Source organism: Plectropomus leopardus, chromosome 22 (assembly GCF_026936395.1).
Source record: "Plectropomus leopardus strain MGB_pleo_1.0 chromosome 22, ASM2693639v1, whole genome shotgun sequence".
NCBI lineage: Eukaryota > Metazoa > Chordata > Actinopteri > Perciformes > Serranidae > Plectropomus > Plectropomus leopardus.
In genome coordinates this window covers 16,358,001-16,382,046 of record NC_142197.1, presented here as the reverse complement: position 1 = coordinate 16,382,046, position 24,046 = coordinate 16,358,001, and the positions used below count along the sequence as shown (strand labels likewise).

The 24,046-nt window shown below is 42.1% G+C and overlaps 1 protein-coding gene across 8 annotated transcripts in view; it reads right to left on the bottom strand.

Annotated features, from left to right (window-relative positions):
• Window positions 1-24,046, bottom strand: part of sox5 (SRY-box transcription factor 5) — a 106,231-nt gene that overhangs the window by 15,494 nt on the left and 66,691 nt on the right. For 4 of the 8 annotated variants that reach the window (XM_042511192.2, XM_042511197.2, XM_042511193.2 and 1 more), the window contains 4 exons: window positions 21,236-21,362; window positions 17,256-17,341; window positions 6,440-6,604; window positions 546-741 (listed from right to left, as the gene is read on the bottom strand). In XM_042511192.2, coding sequence (XP_042367126.1) covers window positions 546-741; window positions 6,440-6,604; window positions 17,256-17,341; window positions 21,236-21,362 — 574 coding nt within the window. The remainder of the gene's footprint in view (window positions 1-545; window positions 742-6,439; window positions 6,605-17,255; window positions 17,342-21,235; window positions 21,363-24,046) is intronic. The other 4 variants (XM_042511195.2, XM_042511200.2, XM_042511198.2 and 1 more) reach the window with 2 other exon arrangements.

Sequence of the window (24,046 nt, the reverse complement as noted above, 5' to 3'; positions counted from 1 at the left end):
CTGTATAGCTTTGTTGATGTTTTTCTGTCACTTCTTCTAATGTCTCTTCAGCTAAGAGAAACAGTCAAAAACAAGCGGAATACGACAACTATTTAAATTTTGAAATGCTAAACAAATTGAATGTGCAAGTAATGATTCAGATGTCTAGAAGTAGGCTAGATATTGCAGGCTGACATTTTTTGGGGAATCCAGTGGCAGGTTGCTGCAGAATTCTAGCGGGATGGGAATCAGTCTCATCATTCATCACATGACTGGGATGGGACAGGAATAAAAGTCAGTAGCAGGTGGGACAGGAATCATAATAACAATAATTAGCTAGTAATGTGAAGTTTGTCAGCAGCTATTTGTTAGTTAACGGGATAGGACGGGAGTCATTACTTCCGGGATTGTCACGGGAAAGGAGTTCTTTTGAGGAAGTGGGATCTCTGCTCTCATTGAATCACCACATACATCATTATAACTGCTTTATGTTGTTGTCTATATGTCTGTCTTATTTGTCTGTCTCATTTACCTTTGATTGTTGATGAACACTTAAGCCAACTTACCTATCGAGCTGACTCTGGTCGGTGGTCCTCCGATGCTGGAGGGGGCGATGCTGTGCTTCATGGAGCCGGCAGGGCCCAGCTTGGCGGCAGCGGCAGCAGCAGGGACCTGTGGGGAAGTTGGGGGGGAGTTGGGTGACTTGCTCTCGGATGCCTTAGGCTTGGCCGACAGGTTCAGTGGCTGTGCACCCTCACTGTCCTGCAAAAACCAAAACAGCACAGTTTCGCCTGCTGTGACCACCGTAGAAATTTGGAAGCGGGAGGAAGGGTGGGACCCCTCCCCTTTCCTCACCGAGACAATTCGCAATTGAGGTTTTAACACGCACTAATGAAACGGGAGCCCATGCACAGCGATGGGACAGATGACAAGGTGCATGCCACTGCCTGTATCCAAACAGCTCATCATAAGCAAAAAATAAATAAAAAATAGCAGCACAGACAACAATAAATATTGATATATTTTGGTGCAAACCACTGACATTCACATGCAAAATAACCAACTTCCTATCATGGCGAGGTCGATTCATGCACATGCATGTGCACACTTCACATGCAGGCTCCAGTAATCATGCATGAAAACGCTGCTCCTCTGCATGCTTCAAACAAGGCCAGCTGTAAGAGCAACAATCACACACCTGAGGGGAAGACACACCTTGAAATCATTCTCAAAACCACAGTGGATGCTTCTCTCTGTCTCTCACAAAGAATAACACCTCCCTGAGACTCTTTACAGCTGCGAGAGTCTGAAGACATGGTGACGTCTCAATGTATCAAACAGTGAACAGAACAGAGGACTGTCTGCCACTTCAATGTGCACTTGCTCCATTAGAAACAAGGGACCGTCATGGCTGTGAACATGTGTGGAGGGAACAGCGAAGCAGCCCTCTCTGCATCAAAGGCACACACTCAGCCCCTGCAACCAATCAATAACTTTTAACTAGCTGTTTTTGAGGTCCATGTTGCTGATGCCAACAGTATATTAAAGTATCACAATGCCAAACGTCATATCTTTACAATATTAATTCTGTCATCCATCTAAATCAAAGGATGCCTGCACACAGCAATAACCCCGATACAAGTAACAGCCCCTAAATGAATCGGCATGTGGACCACCGCACGACGCCCAGGGCTGTTATCACGTTAATTGTCATGGCAACACCACCCCTGCCGATGACCTAATCCAATCAAGGGGGAGCCTCGGAGGGTCACATGACAGGAAGGAAGGAATTAGATCGCCGAGGGGCCAGATGTACACAGACCACTCTGTGTAATTAAAACTCTGCAATTAAAAGGCAGACACAACATGGGGGCAAGGGACAGCTTAATGGGCCCGCCAGAAAAGATGCACAACAATGGTGTCTGTGAGGTTCAGGAATACAGTTTGTATTTTTTTGTTTCATCACAGTAATATATTAGCCATTTCTAAAAACTGAATTAAAGGGAACTTTAGCATTACAGGTGTAGTACTATTGTAGCTACATTCAAACCAGAGAATAGAATAAAGACATTTTTTTCTTTATTTTCTGGTCATTAGTCTAATTGCTGCTTAGGCAGAGTAGAATCCAGCATACAGTGGGATCCAAAAAGGGAGCAAGTACTGTATGTGTGTGTATGCGTATGTGTGTGTGTGTGTGTGTGTGGTATACCCACTCATTAAGGCCGACTTTCCCTGATTCCCACTCCTTGAGTCGTACTAAGCCTTATGAGCCCCTCACAACTCAATTAAGCCCTTCCAATTAAGCCCCTACATGAGTATGTGCCTATGCGTGTGCGCGATCCCCACTTTGTGTGTGTGTGCATGTGATGAGGCCTAACCGGATTGTCCTTCATTAGGGGGGTCTTTCTAAATAGATGGAGGACCCCCAAAGATGCCTTCAGTGAGACAATGGGCCGGAGAAGAAGAGGAGAGAAAGGAGGAGAGAAAAACTGAGCGGGATCTTCTCAATCCTGACCCATATTATGGTGGGCTTTGGCTGGGAACGCGTTTGAATATTTATTACAAATAGATAATGCCTCCGCCTCTTGTACAGTGGATGGAAGGAGGGGGGAGTTTCCTCTCTGCGCCAAGCCAAATCCTATGGTGGGAAGGTGGCCAACCTGCATTATGCCAGTGTGGAGGAATTAGTTTAGACAGTGGAGCTGAGAGGCTTGGACGGACTTGTTTATGAGTGTGTGTGTGTGTCAGTGCGAGACATTGTTCAACAAGCTCTAAATCTCATGACAGTGTGTGTGTGTGTGTGTGTGTGTGTGTGTGTCTGTGTGCGTGAGGCCTCTAAAGCCTCTGAAAGCCTTGGAATCTCGAATTAATACAATTGCTTTTGTGTCTCTCTTGGCTGATGAAACAGTCTCCAGCTTTGAGACAGAAAACATGCAGAGTGACAACAAGAGCCAGAGGGACAGAGAGGAAGCAGGAGGGGAGAAATAATGTGTGTGTGTGTGTGTGTGGGCTGTATTTCACTTCTGTGGATGCCGACATGTGAAAGCGACATCAGGGTTCTGCATCTTATCACTAGAGCTGATGGTTCGATTAACAGGACAAGTGTGTGTGTGCCGCTACGGTTTATCCTGGGCAGGTTTCTGTGTGTGTGTGTGTTAAGTGCTTGTGCTACAATATCAAGACCTTTACACGTTCCTCTCTCCTTTCATCTCTGTCTTTCCTCCTCTCTCTGTTTGCTCCTCTCTTCCCCTTTCCTTCCAGCTAGAAGTGACTGTTTGGTTATTAATTATATTGTCATATCTAATTCTCTCAGACAGCAGGCGACACAGAGGAAGCAGATATGACACTGTTTTATACAGTATGTGGCGTCAATTCAAACACTGACTCCTCAAGTACTTCACATTTTTACTAATTTGTTTTTGGGGGAAAGCAGGCGTGTAGACATGACTTCACCTTGACAGTCTAGACAAATTGTTTAATTTTCTCTAAATAGGATGGGCTTGTTGGCTTTTGTTGATTCTCTTATGTTTTAGAATGACATTACTTAAGTACAAGAAGTAATATTAACATGTAAATACACGCTGCAGCAACTTAAAGTCACAATTTCATAATCAGTACTTCAACTGGCAAAAGTAAAAGTAATGTTTTTAAAAGAATGGCTCCTTCATGATTATTGTGTTATATTCGATTATTGGTGTAGTACATTTCATGCGTGTCTCTGCCAGTGTTGAAAGGAAACGGACACGCATGAAATGGGGGGTTTGAGAGTCCTCAATTAGAATAAGGAGGGCTGCCTTCAACTTCCTCCTTTGTTTTTTCTTTTGTTTCACATCATTCTCTGCCCCCTCTCTAAATTCAGGTGTTGATGAGATCTTGTGTCCTCAAGTTTGAGTCTATGAGTAGATAACTGAACAGCTGATCTCATCACCGCTGATCTGATCTGATCTGAAATGTCTTGATTTCTGTCACAATAAAAGTCCTCCTGATTTATATAAAAAATCCAGAAATGAAAAAAAAAACAAAACATAAATTGACCTTAAGTAAATGAATTCCCTTTGAAAAGAATTGGAGTGGAAGCATAAGGTAAAATATGTGAAAAGTACATCTTAATGTCTTTTACAAGGACAGTACTTGAGTACTTAGTTACTTTTGGCCAGTGCGTGTGTAAGTGATGCATGTCAGCGAATGAGCTACATATGGTGCATAATTTGAACTGCACTATTGTATGAGTGTGTATGCATGCCTGCCTACATCTAAAGGTCCACTCTTGCATATAAGAGAGCTGCATGTATGCTGCAGTGATTTGTGCACTGGTATGTATGTGTGTGTGTGTGTGTGTGTATGTGTGTGTGTGTGTGTGTGAGAGAGGGGGCTGTTTGGCATGGTGTCTTCTTCAACACCTGTTTGTGTGTGTGTGTGTGTGGTTGCGCGCACAGGTGTGTGTGTCCGTGTCTCACCCGAGGGTAAAGCACTTAAGCGGTGTGCGCCTGAGTCCAAACAGCTGTGAGCAGAGGCAGGCAGTGCGTCTCTAAATGACTAGAGACCTGAGATAGAGCCCACAGGGGGAGCACACCTCTGAAATATACATGTCACTCACACAGAGAGAGAGAGGGGAAAGGAGAGTGTATTAGAAAGAATGAGTGAGGTGCTGCAGTGGTCAGCCTGAATGAAATAAATCAAGAAAAAAGCAGATTGAGAGACAGAAACAGAGAGAAAGGAAATAGAAAGAGAGAACAAAAAATCTCTCTAAAATTCCACAAAGCACTTATCTAAAGTTTGTCTCTCCATGCTCACAGGCAGTGCCAGTGCACGGGAGTAACACCAAAACAGTGCTGCGGTCAATTGGGCAGTTTGGCTCCATGGGGCCTGTCGGGTTCCATGAGGTTCCACTCCCCAGTCTGCCACTCCTGCTGGACTGGGGAGGCCATTACGGCTCCCCACTCCCCCTCCACCACAGGCCGCAGCACTTGCCTGTCAGCCCAACTCCATATATATGGTAATAAGACGAGTGTGTGTGTGGGGTTGGATGTGTGTGGGTGTTTGTGTGTGTGATTGAGGTGTAGGGAGGGGTTGATGGACAAGGACGAAGGGGTGCAAGCCCCGGGGTCAAATGTAAGCTTTAATCTCTGCTATGAGCTAGTCTGGAACGTGCAAGTGTGTTTGTGGACAAGCATAGGTCAAGAACAAAGAAAAAGAAAGCGTGAAGGAGAGGAAGAGGGGAGGTGAGGGGAGGTGAGGAGAGGAAATAAAAGGAAAGGAGATGAAAAGGAGGGTAGAAAAAGGAAAAGAAGTTGGGGAACTTTGATTCATGTGGTGTTGTGGTGTTACAACAGACTGGGATTTTGATAGTGTTGTCCAACTCAAAGTCTGATCCGGTGTGTGTCAATGTCTCTGTTGATTTCTGACTGACCACTACACTTGTTGGGGTTCCTGGGGTGGACAGAGGATAGCAGGGGGCGTCGCGGTTCTGTGTGTGTGTATGGGTGGGTGGGGGTGGTAGTCAGGGTCCCAACGGCTGACCAGATATTCATAGAATTCCACTTGGATGGACACAAGGCTCCCCCTCGCCCCTATTGCGCAGCCAGCCGAGAAAACGGCACAAACACCAATACATCCTCAAATCTACCGCGACCGTGTACCAGCTGGAGTTTTGTGATAAAGTTGTGCTGTTTGATTTGACTGTGAGTTTCGTTGAGTTGTACCAAGGCATTAGTATGAGGAGCTGACCGTTACTCGTAGGACACTTGTTTGATTGAAAAAAGATTCAGGATGCAACCCTCAAACAAGCTTGGGTGCACTTTTTCAGTTCATGCACTGCAGTGAAACACACTCGTCCAGGCGGACATTCACTCAGTCTCTGTTGTAACAGTAGAAAGGCCAAAGTGTTAACAGTTTAACTGCAAAAAGTCATTTCTGGTTATAATTAAGTCCAAAGAAATCATGTTTCTTTTGAAAAAGTGAAAGAATTTGCAGGCGGAGTAAGAATATTTTAATTTGCTTTCAATAAAAGTCCCCTTTTTTTCAGGAATTTTTAAGAAATGAGTCTCTTTATCTTGAAATACGAAAGAATGAGGCAGGCCAACATGCCAGAATTAAGAAAGTTCAGTTTTGACAAAACTTGTGACAAGTTGTTGTTGCATTGAAACAATGAATAGGTGGTGGATTTTTTCACTTATTTTAATAAATGAAACAAGACTTTTTGGGACTCAATAATAGAAATGACTGATAGGAAGGAGTTCTTTTGCAATCTGGTGGGTAATCTAAATTTTCAAAATCATTTAATTAGAGACTTAATGCCCTTTCATTTTATTTTATTTCTGGACATTAAAAAAAAGCAAAAAAGTGGTTAATATTGGCCTTATGAGCCAACTCTCACATCTGGCATTTCTAATGTTAAACGCGCACACACACACACACACACACACACACACACACACACACACACTTGCAGATGTCTTACCTTTGTCTTGTTTGGTAGCGGGGAGCTGCGGCCCTTGTCGCTCTGTGAGTGTGTGTTGGTGGGTGGGGAATGTGTGCCCAGGTTGGCTTGTGGTGGCAGGCTGCCTCCGTGCTGCTTGGCCCCCGGGGAAACCTGCATGGCCGCCAGCTGAGCTGCGTACAACTGCTGCAAGGTCAGAGAGACAGGTAGAGAGACAGACAGAAGGAGATATCAGAGAGACAGACAAGGAGGAGGAAAGAAAAAAAGGGGGGGGGGAGAAAGGGGCAACATGAATAAATGAATACTCGAGAGCGCACAAACAAAAAAGAAGATGCTGGCTAAAAAGCTCTGGAAGAAGAGGCCATTAGTGGCCCGGCCTCTGTTTGTGTGACAGAGAGGGACATCTTCACTGTCAACCCCCTCCCTCACCCCATGGGAGAAGCGCTAACAGCCTCTCTGACAGGCCCAGAGATGGCCATGTCCCCTCCAGGTGCATCGTGGGAGAAAGGGAAAACATTCCCGGCTATCGAGGTCATGCCGGAGAGCCCGGCTCTCGCTCAAGGTGAAAAAAAGTGATGATGAAGAAGGAAAAGAGAGAGAGGGAGATTTGTGAAGCTACATGCCAGATGGGACATGCCAGAAGTGTCTAGTGCCCCTGCGATGTTTTTACCAACAATAAGGCGCACACAGGAAACGCTATAAAATAGTCTCAAATAAAGATGAATTGATTCAATAACTGCTGTGGGAGACAAAAAAAAACAGGTTTCGCCTATTCTTATTTATGTATTTAATTAATTTCCAATTAAATAAAAGCATTATGGCTTGAGCTGCTATGGTGTGAACATACTCGGGAATATTTATGCAATACCATTGTATCACACAAAACAGTCTCTGGCCGGTATTTCCACAGCAACAGACACAGCATAATATTCACAATTTGGAAGGAGCTTCAATGTTCATAAACACTTCTTTCTGTCTCTCTATCTTTCTCCTCAAAAATCATCCTGCAAAAGCGCAATTACTTTCATGTCGGCTAATACAAATCTCCAAGACGCTGTTTTGTTTTCTCAGAATTGTTATTCGCTTCTCTGAAGAGCAACAGAACGGTTGTTTAGCGAGAAGTAACTGATGTGTTGTTTTTTTCTGTTGTTTTTTTTTTTGAATAGTTATAATTGTTATCATTTATTTCTGGTGGAAGATTTTTCTGGAAGAGAACCATCCTTTTTTTTTTTTTTTTTTTTTTTAGTTTAACTTCCGTCCTTCTGTTGGTGCTTGGCTGCCGGCCACCGGCGTCAAACAAAGGCTGGTTTATGCAAATGGACAAGGAAGAGATGCTGTCACTGCTATCTCTCTCTCTCTGTCTATTTGTACCTCTCTCTATCTCTCTTGACAGCCACATTAGCTCCTACTCTCCTCTGCTATCTTAAATAAAGACATTTATCTCTCTTTATACAAACAAGAAGAAAAAAAACCCGAGACATTCAAAACTGGCAGCACACACGCTCCACACAAAGAAGTACTTTTTGGAAGAAAACTCATATCTGAATTTGAAATAATCTCCGCCTGACTGTCACTCACATGTGGCGACAACAATATTCACTGTCCAAAGCTGCAACAGAGAAAAAGCATTACAGCAGCATGTTTACAGTTAAAATTCTCTGTCTTTTCTTGCTTTTATTGAATTCCCAAACTTTTCATAACAGTCTTATACAAGATACCTGCCATTCCAAAAAGATTGCGCTCCAAATCTTAATCAAAATAGGATGCAACCTTATCTCTGACAAACACTGTCCAAGACTGGACAATACGCTTTACATTAAACATATATTGAATTATGAAACTGGAGTAATGGACATTTACAGAGAACAGAGAGCCCTTCACACGTTTTAAGGACTGTTCAGAGCCCTCTTATCTCCAGTGTTGGAATGTAACTAAGTACATTTACTCAAGTACTGTGTGGGTACAAATTTGAGATACTTCAACTTTCCTTGAGTACTTCTATTTTATGCAGCCTTTTATTTAGGATAGAATTATACTTTTTACTCAGTTTATTATAAAACCTTAGATACTAGTTACTTTGTCAATTTATAATTTGTAATAATTTATCAATAACTGTAATTATGTAATACAAAAGATTCTAAAATGAGCCATTCCACCCAATGAGTACTTTTACTTTTTGGCACTTTAAGTACATTTTGTTTTGATAATACTTTTGTATTTTTACTTAGGTAAGACTTTGACTGCAGGACTTGTAAAGAAGTACTTTTAAACTGTAGTATTGGTAATTTTACTCAGGTAAAAGCTCTGAATACTTCATCCACCACTGCTTTTCTCCAAATTTGGTTTCTTTCAGCCTTTTTTCATTTTTCTTTGCAATCAGTGCCCTAACCTTCTCAAAAGATGGATACAAAAAAAGAAGTGATCATTTTTTCGCCACTAAATATCAGACAGCAGAGGTTTATGAAATCTGTTGGTGGCGTCGTTTTAGAAAGTAACTCGTGCCCACAGTGTCAGCATCTGCTGCTGTTGTGGATACCAAGGGGAACACTGATAATTGAGGTACATCCAGTCGGCAGGGTGTGCTGCTGCTGCTGATGTGGAGCTCAGCGGGAGATCGGTCATGCTCTGGCGAGCTACGCGGATGCGGCACAGAGGACCAGCTCGCTGAGATCAGATCAGCCTCCGCTCGCTCATTTCTCTTCAATTAGCTGCACTGTGGCTCCTGGAAGAGAGAGTGAGGAGGGGTGGAGGGGTGCAGCCGAGCATGAACACCCCCTCACCCCCGCAATCCCCCCTCCCTACCAGCCAAACCCCCTAGCAAGTGGACCACAGGCGGTGTGTGTGAGTGTGTGTGTGTGTGTGTGTGTGAGCTTGTGTGTGTCCTGCCATATTCGGACCAGTGGTTCAAAGGCCTCTTTATTTGCGGAGTGAATTGAGTTCCATTACAAGGCCAGCTCCCGTCACTCAAAGCCCCGCTCAATGGGCCGGCGAGCGATGACACACACACACACACACACACACACACACACACACACACACACACACACACACATGCTCACACACACACACACACACACACACACACACACACACACACACACATACACAAACACGGTACAGAGGGGAGAGGCACTGTGGAACGCGCCCAGAGCGTCGCCACAACGACATGCATGTCAACAAACAGGAAGTGACAGCGCAAAGCCCCCTGGGGTGACCGGAGGAGCGAACACACACACAGGCACACACACACACACACACACACACACACACACACACACACACACACATACACACACACACACACAGCAACACAATGAGCAAGGGGTGGGGGAATGCAATCGTAGTTTGCAGGATGAGACTAAGGAATTTGAAATGTCACTCACTGGCCGGGCGTACTGCTGAGCTGAGCTGAGCTGTGTGTGTCCCTGTGTGTGTGTGTGTGTGTTTCAAGACCTGTGCCTCACTCTTTCTGCTCCTAATCCTCTAATGTGAGACCAACATATCTGCATATTTGTGTGTGTGTGTGTGTGCGCGCACGTGAGCATGTCTACTGGTCAACGTGTGCTTGTCACATTACACCCCGCCATGTGTATGTGTATGTGTGTGTGTGTGTGTGTGTGTGTGTGTGTGTGTGTGTGTGTGTGCGCGGCCTGAGCTCTATTGACAAGAGGTGAAAAGGTGATGCGTGACTATTGGTGTTCCTCTGAGTTAAGACATGAGGGTGATTGCTTGGTATTAGTGCTATTGGCACTGTGTGTGTTCACGTACACACTCAAGGCTGTGTCCATTCTCTCAGTCATTCTGTCATCTTAGCGGGGGGATCTATGTGTGTGTGTGTGTGTGAGTCTTGGTCAATAATCTGCAGCTTTAGTCAGATTACCAGCCCGCCTGGTCTTTGTTGTCAGAGTTAGCGGCGCTTCAGAGCAGTCTGAGCTCTATTGTTTGCACCGACACCGAGGACTATTGTATGGATCTAAATGGATTCACTTCTGTCTGTCTGCCTGTACGTCTCACATCCTGTCTGTCTTATCATGTTTATTTTTAGTTGGGGCATGTTTTGATGCTGAAAGACAAAAAAAGAATAAGCAAGTGTGGACTAACAGTGAGTAGAAATGCATCAATTTATTGGCCGAACATATTGGCTGATAATTGCCTTGTTTATTGCTATCAGCCCAAATAAGATGGCCTTTTCTGAGGGCAATGGTAAATTTTTTTCTGTTGGGTCACATCAGTTTTTGCTAAAAGCGGGGTTCTAAAGTAACGGGAACATTAGAAAACTTGTTTTCGACAAATAGAGATTTTCCAAGTGAACAGCGTCGGGATGAAAGGGTCGCAGTAAACTTACTATTAATGGATCCTCTTCTGTTGCCCCAAAAAAAGAAGAAGCAAGTGTGGAATGACTGTGAACAAAAATATTGGTATTGACTATTGGCCAAAAAGTTGTTTTAAACATCAGTATTGGCCCAGAGTTTCACAGTTGTGAGTCAGTGGCATTGGACACAAGTTTTCTCTTTGGAATGTGTCTCTTTTAACCCTTATTTTAGTTGTGACTGAACTAAGCAACAAATAAAATCACAGCAACCCACATTAAAAGATGAATACAGTGCTCTGCTGTAAATACAGTGATCACAATGCCTTCCTTATATCTTTATGGCACGACCTCAAGGACACACACACAGCGAAAAATCTGGGGAATTTTCTTGAACAACAACTTCTCAAACTATTGAGTCATTTTTTTCTTTGTGCTAGCTATAAACAGTTGAAAAGAACATTACAAGAGAAACTAAAGTAAGTTAGTTTTCATTCTATCCTTGCTGACCTACAGCAAAGTGTGATTTCTTCAACATCCTCAAAGTTATGGTTTGAAATTTCATCAAAATAAAAAAAAATTAAAAAAAAAAAAAAAATTACCTTAAAAAAGTGAGTGAATATACTTTGACAACAATAGAGGATTATACAATTACATTTTCTGTACTCATTATGTGTTTGGAAGTGGTGAGGCACATTTTGCCCAACTATAGCCACCTGTCTCTGCTGCCTATTGATTTCACATTGATCCCACGTTGCTATCACAAAATGGTATTTCCTTGCAATTCGAGGAGTCTTTAAGACCGAGAAGAAGATACTAGCGGTTCTCACATCTGAGAAAATGCTCTGCTGCACTCTTTCCCTTCTCCAGATAAGGTTTTGTGGAGAAACCAGTTGCTCGATTGATTTCTCATTTACCTTCTGTCATCTGTCCCCGTCTCTTTTTCCCTCTCCCTCCCTCTAACCGCCTGTCCGTTGTTCGTCCGTCCATCTCTCCGGTGTACAGTGTGGTAATCCAGGACAATATGTTCCAACATCTGCCTCTCCATATGATGCCTGACCCACGCCATTGACCCTCTTTATACCACGCCGCACACATTTAATCTCACGCACACATCCACACTTTTCTCCTCCACTTACCTCCACCCCCCCATCTCTATGTTTATCCTTTTAACTGATCATCCTTCTAAATACCTCTCTGGTACCTCTGCCTTTTCACCTTCATCGTCGAGCTCTCTCTCTCTCTCTTTCGCCTGGATAAGTGCATTTTTTCTTTTCATTTTTCAGCTCTCTGTCTGTCCTTCTCAGTCCATTTGTGGATGATATCAATGATATCAAGGGTCAATAGGGAGCCAGATTAAAATGCTCTAATGCACAATGTCACACTTATCCCCCAGATTAAGATGCTAAATGCCAACCCTGTACACTCCAAAGCCTCCATTGCCTTGAAAACCGTCTGTGAAGGATTCTGTGTTAAGCTCCCATTGACTGTGAGAGCTACTCTGTTGAATTCTACGGAGGACGTTTTACACATAGAAAAAAAGCTTTAAATCATTGAGAGATTAATACATTTTTCCAAGAACTGCACTTAACTCAAAGCTGTGCTGTTGAGAGTTTTTCTCAAAACCTCTTTTCTTTCTATGTACACGTTTTTTTGTGTAATCAGGGCAAAAGCCACAGATCCTCGCTTATTTTCTCCTTTATGTCTTTACCGTTCACAAGGGAGGAGACTTTTCCAATTTATACTAGATAGCATTATGTTAAGTAAGCGGGTCATGATTTCTGGAAAAAGACACTGCTATTGACTTTTGCAAATGTTTCTTTTTTGGGGGCTTTGAGCACCACAAGCCAAGTGCCATCTAGTTCTGTTATATTAGAGAGAAGGCAGACATCTCTATAGCTGATGTATCTAACACTCACCAACTCTCACCAAAAAAAATCTAGATTGATAAATAGAACCACAGTTAAGAGGATAAATAGGTGTTTTTGATTTTGGGGTGAACTGTCCCTTTAAGACACTAACAGGGAATGAGATGATGATTTTGCCAAATGGTTTTTGTGTAGTATCAGGACTCCAAAAAGGTACATTTATGAAATATATATCTGTTTTTATCCGTTTATAATGCAAAATGTTGTAGATTTTTCCATATATCTAATTTGTGCAAGTCTAGTTTATAAGGGGGCAATTCTACAATTCTATATTACAATATTACAATTCCCGTCTCACGGTTGTACGCCTCGGCGCACCAGCCCAAGTCAAACTTGCAGTTTACACTAAAAATTCTTAAAACTATAAAAATATTGACGTTCAACCACAAATACGGTTGTTTTCCTAGTTGCCGTTAATGTCAATAAGTTTGGGCTGGGCTTGGTCACACATCAGGGACATGGAGTTTAATTAAAAGACATGCACCAAACAGAGAGGCTTAAACTGAGGAGAAATGCTGTTCAGAGTAAGACCATTACATGCCCTCTGGTTAAAGGAATGACTGAAACTTAAACAGTTTCTTAAGAGCAGTTTGGGATCACCAGTAAGGTACTAGGTGCAGCTTTAATGTTCTAATGTCAAGGCTCCCACACATTTTCATGGACAAACTTTCAAGTTGAAAGTTCAAGTGAAAGTTTGGTTGGCCCATCATTTGTTCATGGGTCATTTGTTCGAAAAAAGAATGCTATTTCTACTCATGAACTAGAGGCTGTTGCTTGTGAGTGTGCAAAATGTAAATTACTGGCATCCTTGTTGGAAGAGTTGTATTATTAGCTAGTTCAGTGGTGCTTGGTGAGCTGTAGATGCTTCCTTCTGCGTGGTGATATTATTTGCAGGCGTAGTTCGGTAGAAAAAAATAATTCCATGTGAAACTGCTAACAACAGAGTCTGTGGATTATCTTGAGTAACCTGGTCATGATTTCTGGAAAGAGACATTGCTGTTGAGATTTTAATGTATGTTTTCTGGCACTTTGAGCACCACAAGCCGAATGCCATCTAGTTCCATTATATTAGAGAGAAGGCAGACGTCTCTATGCGTGATTTCTCCAGTGCTCGACAACTCACACCAAAACCATCTAGACTGATAAATACCACTACAGGTAAGAGGAAAAATATGTTTTTTTTTAATTTGGCAGTGAACAGTACTTTTAATGGTGACATAGTTCCTTTGTGGACTTAACAGATTTGGACTAAAAAAAAAAAAATAAGTAAAGATCCTATTGGATATAAATATGGCTCATTTCTGTATTTCTTCAAAAGTCATTATTTTAGTATCATAAATACAGTATAAAGGTATTAGAAAACACTGATGCTGAAAATTAAGTGTGTATAAGTAATCACATTTTACACCATAATGTCTGTGTGTCTTAATTTGTGTAGTTCAAGTGTCCACATGTTAAAATAATTGTCACAGTGTGTCCATGCACTCTTAGATGCAGCTAGGAAGTTCACCATGTACTCTGTCTGAAAATCTTTCTTTATCTCTCTCTGTTTGTGTGTTTCGGCTAAGTGGGTTCACTTGTGTCCTCTCCGCCAAACCACTGTGTTGCCGTGGCGACCAAAGGCCCGAGCTAACTGTCATGTCTCGTCTATGCGACAGAAACACCTCCTTATCAAATGAGGGCGCAGAGACGATCCCAAAGGAAATCCATCCACATTGAGACATCTGTACTTGTGTTAGCCCGGGCAAATCCGTTTCTTTCTGACAAGCCTTAATCTCAATGTGTGAGTGTGTGTTTGTGTCCGTGTGTGTGTTTTTCTGGGAGGATTGTAAGAAAGAAATCTGCCAGTGAGATGTTTTTTTGCACTTGTTGTGTCCTCTCACCCCTCCCTGCTGGTAAAAAAAAAATCCAATTGCAAGGTGGACAAAGCCGTTCAACTGGAGATTGAGTGTGTCTGAACACAGTCGAACATATGGAAGGCTAGATTGAAGCAGTGATAACAGCGCAGAGGACATTATTCTCGGGCTAAACACACAAATGTGCTCATACACACACACACACACACACACACACACACACACACACACACACACACACACACACACACACACACACACGAGTAATAATGAAATCAGTGACGACAGCGGGGTCCGTTCTCCATGATAGAATTACACAGCTATTCTGTTCTCCCTGCAGTGTCTAGCATATGGGGCAGCGCATTTGGCCGACAGGTGCAAATGTATTACACACACTCCGCCTAACCTTTAACCCATATTTTTCCCATCACTCCCCTTGTGTGTGAACAGTAAGTGAAAAAGATGTGCATGAAAATATGTGTGTCAGTGCAGCTGTTTCTCTCAGATATTCATGCGTGTGTCATATTTTATGATAATGCGTGTCAAGGAGACATGCGGGCCAAGTGCAGCCTGTAGAGAGGCCGAGCCCAACACCGAAGGTTAATGTGTTTCAGACAGGCAACCCGGGGGGACGCCCGCGCAGGCTCTTAACCCCTGGGAGAGGGGGCCCCAAAGCCCACGTGGATCTGAGTGGAAGTATGTGAGGTCTAGTTGCGTGTTTGTCTGCGAGAGAGCGAGCGTACGAGCCGTGGGGTCAGGATTACCAAGCGATAGGCCACTAATTCTAAATATGCAGACAGGAAAAGGACCAAAGTCAGACTCATCCTCCTTCTAAGCTGGATAACAGATGTTTTGTTTTTACTGTCTTACCTCTCTGCGGTTTTGTTTCGCTCTGTCTCTGCCATCTCTTTCTGTTTTCTGGCTTATTCACTGTTTGGCCTCCAAATTTATGACATAGTAGCAAAGAAAACATGCAGACCACTTTCTTGAACTTATGATGTATATATGGAACGACCCCTAAAATCTGATTGCTCAAATCTGCCAGTTAGTGTCCAGCCTCAAATTGCAGGATCTATCGCTGGTAAGTCCTTAAAGCTATTTTTTAAGTTTCATACTTCATACTTCTAGTTGCATTTTAAAAAGTGAATTTTATTATCTTGTGCACACAAAATAATAACTTGATCCTGCAAGATAATAACTTCTACAAAGATGATATAAAACTTATGTGCACAAGACTTTGAAAAAAAACCCTCATAGGACAATAAGGGCTCTGTCATTTTGGAACTAAGAGGAAAAAGTAAAAATCAGCTTGAAGATCAGCTTTTTTAATAAATTTATAAACATGTTATACCTGAAAATGCAGTGCAGCTTAAAACTTATTAGGTCTTCAATATTTGTAATAGGTTATGAAATGCCTTGATAAAACTAAAATAGCTTACCCTAATTGAAGACACTTGCAGCTGAAAATCAAAAAGTTTAATGAAATAGGACCCCCTTTAGATAAGTCAGCAAAAAAAAGTCAAAATATAGGCAGTATTTTTTCAATGATTTTTGGCCATGAAAATTGCTTTTTTTTTGCAGATTTTATACCATAATGAACAGTATTTAAGTTGAAACACTACTTTTATTTAAGTATTAATGAAGGATTTTTACATGTGATCAGATTTCCCTGGATGCTTTTCAGGCAGACATCCTATAATCATGGACTTCCACATTAAGTAAGCTGGATCGTTATTGTTTTTTTATTCTTAGTCATTAACTTCAATATCAAAATAGGTGCTTGTAGTGGTGAAAGTAGCAATATTACACTGCAAAAATGCTCTGTCACAAATAAAAGTCCTGCATTCAACATTGTATTTAAGTAAAAGTAGCAAAACATTAACATTAAAATATACTAAAAATACCAAAAGAAAAAGTTCTCATAATGCATAATAATCCTTTTCATATCCATATATATTATATTACTGAATTATGATTGGTGACATGTTAATATGTCCATCATTTCAAATGGTGCAGCTGGTAAAAATGGAGCTCATTTTATTTACTTTATATGCTGCTGGGTAGATTGGTTGAAATTAATATATCATCATTTATTAGCTTATTGTATTTTGTCTTAATTATCTGAATCTGCAAAGTAAGCAGAGTTATCAAATACATTTTGGGAAATAAAAAGTACCAAATACTTGGTCCCAAAAATTATTCTCAAGTACAGTACTTGAGTAAATTTACTTAGCTATATTTCACCACTACCCTTAAAAGTAATCATCATTCCAATAGTGATGATAAACTAAAAGTGAAATTGCTTATAAAGATGCCTCTGCGCTGTTAAACGAGAGTGAAGTCTCTTGAGCATCACCAACACATTAGCTTTGACAGCCGATCTGAATATTGCAGGACAAACCCAGAGGGCTCGGCTTACACTTGTCAGTTCTGTGTGATTTTTGAGCTCTGATCATGACAATCATGTTTTTATGGGATCACTTCACTGTCCACACTTTGGCTGAAAGTGACAGCTTTGCACCCCCCCTCCGTGGCTGTGTTTGTGGTCTTGTATAGCTCAGTGGGCAATATGTGGTGTGAGCACTGTCGGGGGATTTATTCGCTTGGGACCACCCAAGTGAAAAGGAAAACTGAATGCTTTAGTCTGTGATATTCAAAGATGTCTGGTTGTTGTTGTGATTTATTTGATGTTTTTCTCTCTAAATCTGCTTCTGAGAAGTCATCTGTAGATAGTGTAGTCTTACCTGGAGTTGTAGGGGTCCCAGGCCTGGTGTGGCAGCAGCAGCAGCAGCCATCGTTGTGGGGATGAGCTGGAGAGGGTAGGGGTCACCTGAAGATAAAAAAACAGAGATTATCTCATTTTTAAAGCATGTCAGTGCCTTATTTCGGTACCCTCCAAGCAAAGGATGAAATCAACTGCCATTCAACAAGGACTGTAAATGATTATAATTGCTTTGTTACGCCACTTTTGTTGTTCAGAAAGTGCTGCACGATGCATATGTCAGATTAGGCTGAATTTTGGAATGATCATTTCACCGGGGTACCTTGACCTCTCACCTCAAGATATCCGAATGATATCTTACAGACTTTACGCTAGTCCCATGCAGTTTTTTGCTGTCATTTGATTCCTTATCAGGACCCTCTGGTAAGAATTGCTTCACCTTCAACTGTTTTGAAATGCAAAATAATGGAATTGAAAACGTGATTAAAAAAATTGCAATTAATCACGATTAACTACGGAAATTCTGCGATTACCAGCAATTTAAAAAAAGGAATCATTTTACAGTTCTAGTTACAAGTCACGGCCGTCACGCCTCTTTTGTTTAGGGCGTTGTTTGGTTCTGTAAATTTGGGCATTTTAACATGGAAGTCTATGGGAATTTACTCTGTTTTGGAGTCAGCCTCGAGTGGCCATTCAAGGAACTGCAGTTTTTGGTACTGCCGCATTGGCTTCATTTTTCAACCCTGGAGGTTGCTGCATGATTTCTATTCACTAGCATCTCCTCCCTGTAGCATCCCTCTCTTCTCTCACCCTTTGCTTCTGTGTGACCCTTTTCCCACTCACCCCTCACCCACATTCTCTATCCTCACTCTCTATCTCCCTCTGTCTCCAAACCCGCCCTCACTTTCCCCTCATCCTCTTGTTTTTCTCCTCCCTCTCATCCCACCTTAGTCCCTCTCCTCCCCTCGCCTTGCCCCCATCACCCCCCTCCCACCACCACCACCACCTGAGTCCCTCTCTGCAGCTGTTAAAGCCGTCCTTTGTGTGCGCTGCCGGTAGGGCCTTAATGAAAAGCCTGATTGTGTGTCCTCCTCCTTAATACCCCCTGACAAAGAGCAGCGAGGTGAGGGGATTCTGATAAAGCTGGCCCCAGCGCCGTAATTAAGAGCCGCCACTGCCGATTGCTGCTCTCTCTTCTCTCCCCCTTTTTTTCCCTCTCCTCTCAACTGTCTGTTCTCCTGCTTTGTTGGGAGAGGGCAGCTTTCAGTCTCTCTTTTGCCTCATCTACCACGTTTTCTCTCCTTATGTCTCCTTCTTGTTGTCATCTTTCTCCCTCCACAAGTTACTCTCCACCTTTATCCCGTCCTCCCCGCCTCACTGTCAGGAATGATAAATCAAGAGATAGATGGACGAACCGGGCGGAGGAGATGACAGAAGTGCAGGGAGAAGGAGACAGAGAAAAGGACGAGTGCGGTTTATTAGTGACCAGGTGCAGATAGGCCGTGCTGTAATTACTTCGAGAGAGAAGGAGGGAGAGAAAGGCCAGGGATGAGGGGAGAGGGAGGTGGAGGGTGAGGAAGAGAAGATATATTGAACAAAACCTGCCTGTTGACAGCTCTGATTTACATTTGGACATGCCCACTAACCAAAAAAACGCACACTGAGGTCACATTTTATACTGGTATCACATCGTGGACACTCTATTCTTCATGGAGAATAACTTGGGAATGTTCTCAGGGCTTGACCTTGCATTTCTGACCTGAACCTTTAACACAGCGGTCAGCTTCTTGGCCGTATCGGGACCTTCTATTGTGCATGTGTGTGCCCGTGTAAATGTGTGTGTGTGCTTGGCATATGCCAAGACTTTCGTTCCAACATATTTTCCCATATAAGTTTTTAAAAAAAGCCAAGTTGAGACATTCTTTTCTCCAGGGGGGAGGGAAGGCAGGAGGGATTAAAGAATTATTTCAGGACTGTGTATTCTAGGAGATGGGTCTTTTTCTCCTCGCTCACTAGACAAACATGAGCTGGGTGGATATTTATGCTCCTCCTGGGGGTCGCTGTAACAAAAGGGAGAGGGACGGAGGAAAGCAAACATGTTGCTCTTGGCTTGGGGACAGTGACCTCGACAGATGAGGATGAAATTTCTCACTGACAAAGAGGGGGATAGAATGAGAAAAGTGATGCAAAATGTCCTCAATGCCACTGTGGTTAAATTTGTGAAAAATTTCACATTTTTATTTTTTTTTAATGGAGCAGTTAAAAGATTCTAAACATGAAGTCTGTTTTATTCGTCATGAGGGAGACAACTTAACCTTTAAAAATAGCTGTGTAATGGTTGTGAAGGGAGCTTAAAGTTTAAGAAAACAACCTTGATGACACAAACAAGGAAACAACTTCAAAAAAGTGCTTAAAATTTTTTTTTAAACTGTGTCTTATCTGGAAACTGTGTTGCGGTTACATTGTGTTTGTTTTTTCAATCTTACTTAACCAACTTTGTTTTGTTGTTGTTGTTTTTCAAATCTTGTGCACACAAAAGTTTTTTCTTGTGCATTCAAGATAAGAACTTGTTCCTGCAAGATAATAACTTGTGTGTAGAAGAATCTTGTGCCATCTGTGCACAAGATAAAAATTCACCTTTCAGGACTTTAGGGTGTCTTTAATTTTGGAACTAAGAGGAAAAAGTGAAAATCAGCTTAAAAGTCAGGTTTTTTAAGCCATGTATGAACATGTCATACCTGTAAATTCAGTGCTGTTGACAACTAATTCAGTTTTCAATATTTATAATAAATTATAAAAAGTCTTCACAAAACTTAAACAGCTATATTTAGCTCTAACACTGGTCAATGGCTTGGCTGACAGAATAACTGTGTCAACAAGTGTTCAAACCGTGCAAAGAAATCCATAACGTGTGGATAAAATCTATTCATATCCTCAAAGCTATGAAGCGGTGTGAGAATATGTCAGAGCACAATGCTACACATGTCCTATTTAGAGCTGCGGCACCAAAACTACATCAACTCACAACAACTTCGAAAGTTGCCAGAGAGTTTTCTCAGGGGCGGCTCAGCCTGGCGCAGAGTGCCAGTCCGGTTGGAGTTGGCGGAGGCAGTGAAAAGACAAGCCCACCACTTGACAGGGTATTTACGTGGGCAGTGGGCGTGGGTGAAGATGGCACTAATTAAAATGGAATGGACTTGTTTGGGAAGCTGTGAAACTCTAAGGGAGTGGGGTGGTGGTGGTGGGGAGCGGGACTGAGCGTGCACGAGCATAATGTGTGCACGCTCGCATATCTGTGTTGAAGTATTTTTTGTGTGTATGTGTGTGTGTTTGTGATATCACAAAGCATTCTCTGGCTGCCTGGACATTTGTGTGTGTCTATCTATGTGTGTTAGTGTGTGGGCGCTGCATTGGAAACATGTTCTGGCTGCTTCCCGTGTTAATGTGAGGAGAACCTGGGGCAGGTCACATTACCACCCCCCACACCCCCTCTGCTAACCCCCCCACCGTGCATTTATTCCCAGCATCCCCTGGCAAGCACCCACCCCTCTTTCTCTCTCTCTCTCTCTGTCTCTCTCTCTCTCTCTATCATGGTAAACAACACATTGCCACACAGCCGGAGCATGATAGCCAAAAAAAAAAAAAAAAAAAACATGTCCTGCAGGACGCCTGTATTTTGTTGCTTTTGTACATCAAAAAATAGACAAGACAAAAGGATGGAGCCAAAAGGACTGAGCGAGAGAGGGAGAGATAAAGAGAGAGAGATTGAGAGTGTAAACAGGAAGGGTGTATTTGGACTGTTTTTTCTATTAAGAGAGAGATGTTGTTGTAGGGGCGAGCTCCTCTTTTGGGAAACAATCCCACTCCTTGTGTGGGAAAATGGTCAGACTCTACCTTGCTCAGTGAAAACATTTAAAACATCACACATAGAAAGTACTTTTACACTGAAAGTTGCACCTATTTATGAAAGTACGTGTGTTTGAGTGTGTGGATGTTACTTACTGCAGCCAGGCTTGTAGTTGAAGCCAGGGGGCATGAGGAAGCCTTGCTGGGCTGCAGCCGCCGCCAGAGTCCTCTGGTCTGGAGGAAAGACGGGAATCATGAGCGGAGGGAGTTGGCCCTGGACCTGCTGAGGAAGGAGGGAGAAGAAGGGGGGAGAAAAGGGGACGTAGAGGAAGAAGGGAAGAAGGAGGGAGGAAAAGAGAGAAAAAAACATGAGCACCTTTGGCATCTTTTTCTGTGACCACCCGTACACATGCACAATATTCACAATAATGCTAAAAATAGAGCGGTGTCAGTGTAACCAATCCCAAAGCAGCCTTAAGAACCACTTTCAAGACAGTTACATCTGAATTACATCATTATAATTTCTAAGAATCATATATATAAATATATATATATATATATATATATTCATGTAATACATATGGAACACACATATGACATGGGCTGCTAGGACACAAATGAAGTCTCTCTTTCTCACACACACCCACACCCACACACACACAAACACACATGCGCACACTCAGACTTTAAACACTCCATCTTCTGGATTCAAAGACAAAAAGGAAGTCATGAGAACAGTTCACTAAACTCGCACAACAGCTGGCCTTTTCCTTTTATTTGGAAGATGATGTTCTCTCCCTTCTCCCCATATCAATACCCCCCCCAACAACCAGAACACACCAACACACACGCACAGACACTAGCCTCTCTGCGCGCCTGTCGGCATAGAGCCATACGACTTCACAAGGTTTCCAGGATTTTAAAAGGAGAAGCAGAAAAAAGCTCCTCCGATGGGTGGCTTTGGCAGGGACAACAGGAGAGGCAGAGAGAGAGAGAGAGAGAGAGAGAGAGAGAGAGAAGGAGAGAGAGGGAGAGACAGAAAGAGAGAGAAGTAGGAGACAGATGGTTGCACTAAACAGCGTTCTGCCAAAAACAACGCACAAAGACTCGCATGTGATGGACTGACTGACAGTTTGAGAGGGAAGATAGGAGAAGACGAGGAGAGGAAGTGAGGAGGAGAGGGAGAGTGGGAAAAGGTGAGACAAGAAGGAAAATAAGGAATCTGATCGAGCTGTAAAGCCGAGGTGTAATGCTTTGAGGATGGAGAAAACGAAAATATGAGCGGAGGGACAGAGCTCAAGCCAAAATTTGTGCAAATTTTAAGCAATTTTCCAAAATGTCAATACCATGAAATCAATGTGTTTCCTACTGGGAAACATCATTGCAATAGAGCCCAAGTAACTCTTCAGCTATACAGGTACATCATGTCATTTATGCTATTTTCATTAATAATGTAGTTGGGAAAAAAGCGGTGTTTTTATTGGCCACCTGTTTTGCTTTTGAATCTTTGGGCATGGTAACAATACAACAATACAACGCCTACACTGTTATCACTTATCTAATACTCATATAAACAGTTTCAGCTCTGATGTACTTTCTCTTTTCATCAATACAATCATTTTTATACCTTAGTGAAACTGAAAATGTTTTCCTGAAAGTTCAAAGCTTTGTTGCTTTCAGATTTTTAGGGTCTCCATTTGAGCTATATTATGTGAATATTTAAAAATGTCACAAAAGCAGGTGTAAGGGAACTAACTTAAGACAAAAGTGTTGTCTATTCACCTGAAATGTCTTTAGGAACTTTTAAAGACCAAGTAGCAACCTTCAGAGCTGAAAAATTAAGGCAGAAGTGCAAAAAAAACCTGCAGTTCCTTGAATGGCCACTTGAGGCTGACGAGTCAATCTCCATAGACCCCCACGTAAAAATGCCCACCTTTACCGCAGAAATTAACATGTTTACAGCCTGGTGGAAAAACGGTTTGGGTCTGCATAGCTAATTTCAACATTCATTAGAACTGAACGGAGGGTGAAATTTTGGTTTCAAACACAAATTTACATTTTATTGAAGCTTAAATTTGTACATATTTCTCTTTGAGTGACAGACTGTCTGCTTGGCATCAATACAGTCTATGAGTCAGATCCACCCATTGCTTCTCCATAGCCCTGTTTCTTAGAAATGTGGTTTATATACAGCTAATTTGAAACCGCAAATATGTTTTGAAGGAAACTTAATGCAGAGCAAAATACAATTTTCCACATAATAAGGATATTCTGCTTATTAATGTATCAGGCATGTTGCAAAAATGCTGATATTTAATGTGTCAGCAAAATGTTGACAATTTATTTCAGTTGCTATCCCAAAAAGAGGCTAAATAGTATCCATTCCTAGTTACTGTAGCATTCTTTTTTTTTTAGTTTAACTTTAAATTAACATTTAACCAAAATCCCGATCTTTCCCTTACCTTAACCAAACTGCATTTGTTGCCTAAACCTGAGACAATAGACTGAACGTGAACCCAAACTCATGGTGTTGATGTCTTTCACTTTGTACCTCCACCATTCTCCACCTCCAATGCGAAGCCTACACACAATAGATGAATGTAGTGTTTCGTTATCTCACATTGGACATTGGCTGGCTGAACCAGGCTGCAAAACACTGTCACATCATTATTTAAAAAACAGTTTAGTAACATAAAACCTTATTTTTAGGAGACAGGGTTGTGCCTCCACAGCTCTATCCTCTCATCCAAAAATTCAAAGATGGTGATGGCCAGATTGCCAAACTAAAGGCTTCAATACATAAATACATGAACCAACAGGTGATGTCAAGGTGGCTGTGGGTCTATTATTTTTATACAGTCTATGGACAAAATGCAATCTTTCTCATCAGTTAACAAGTTACTTGTTTGTTTCGTACAATGTATGCATTTAAACGTAAGTAAAACTTGTACAGTGGAGATAAATGAG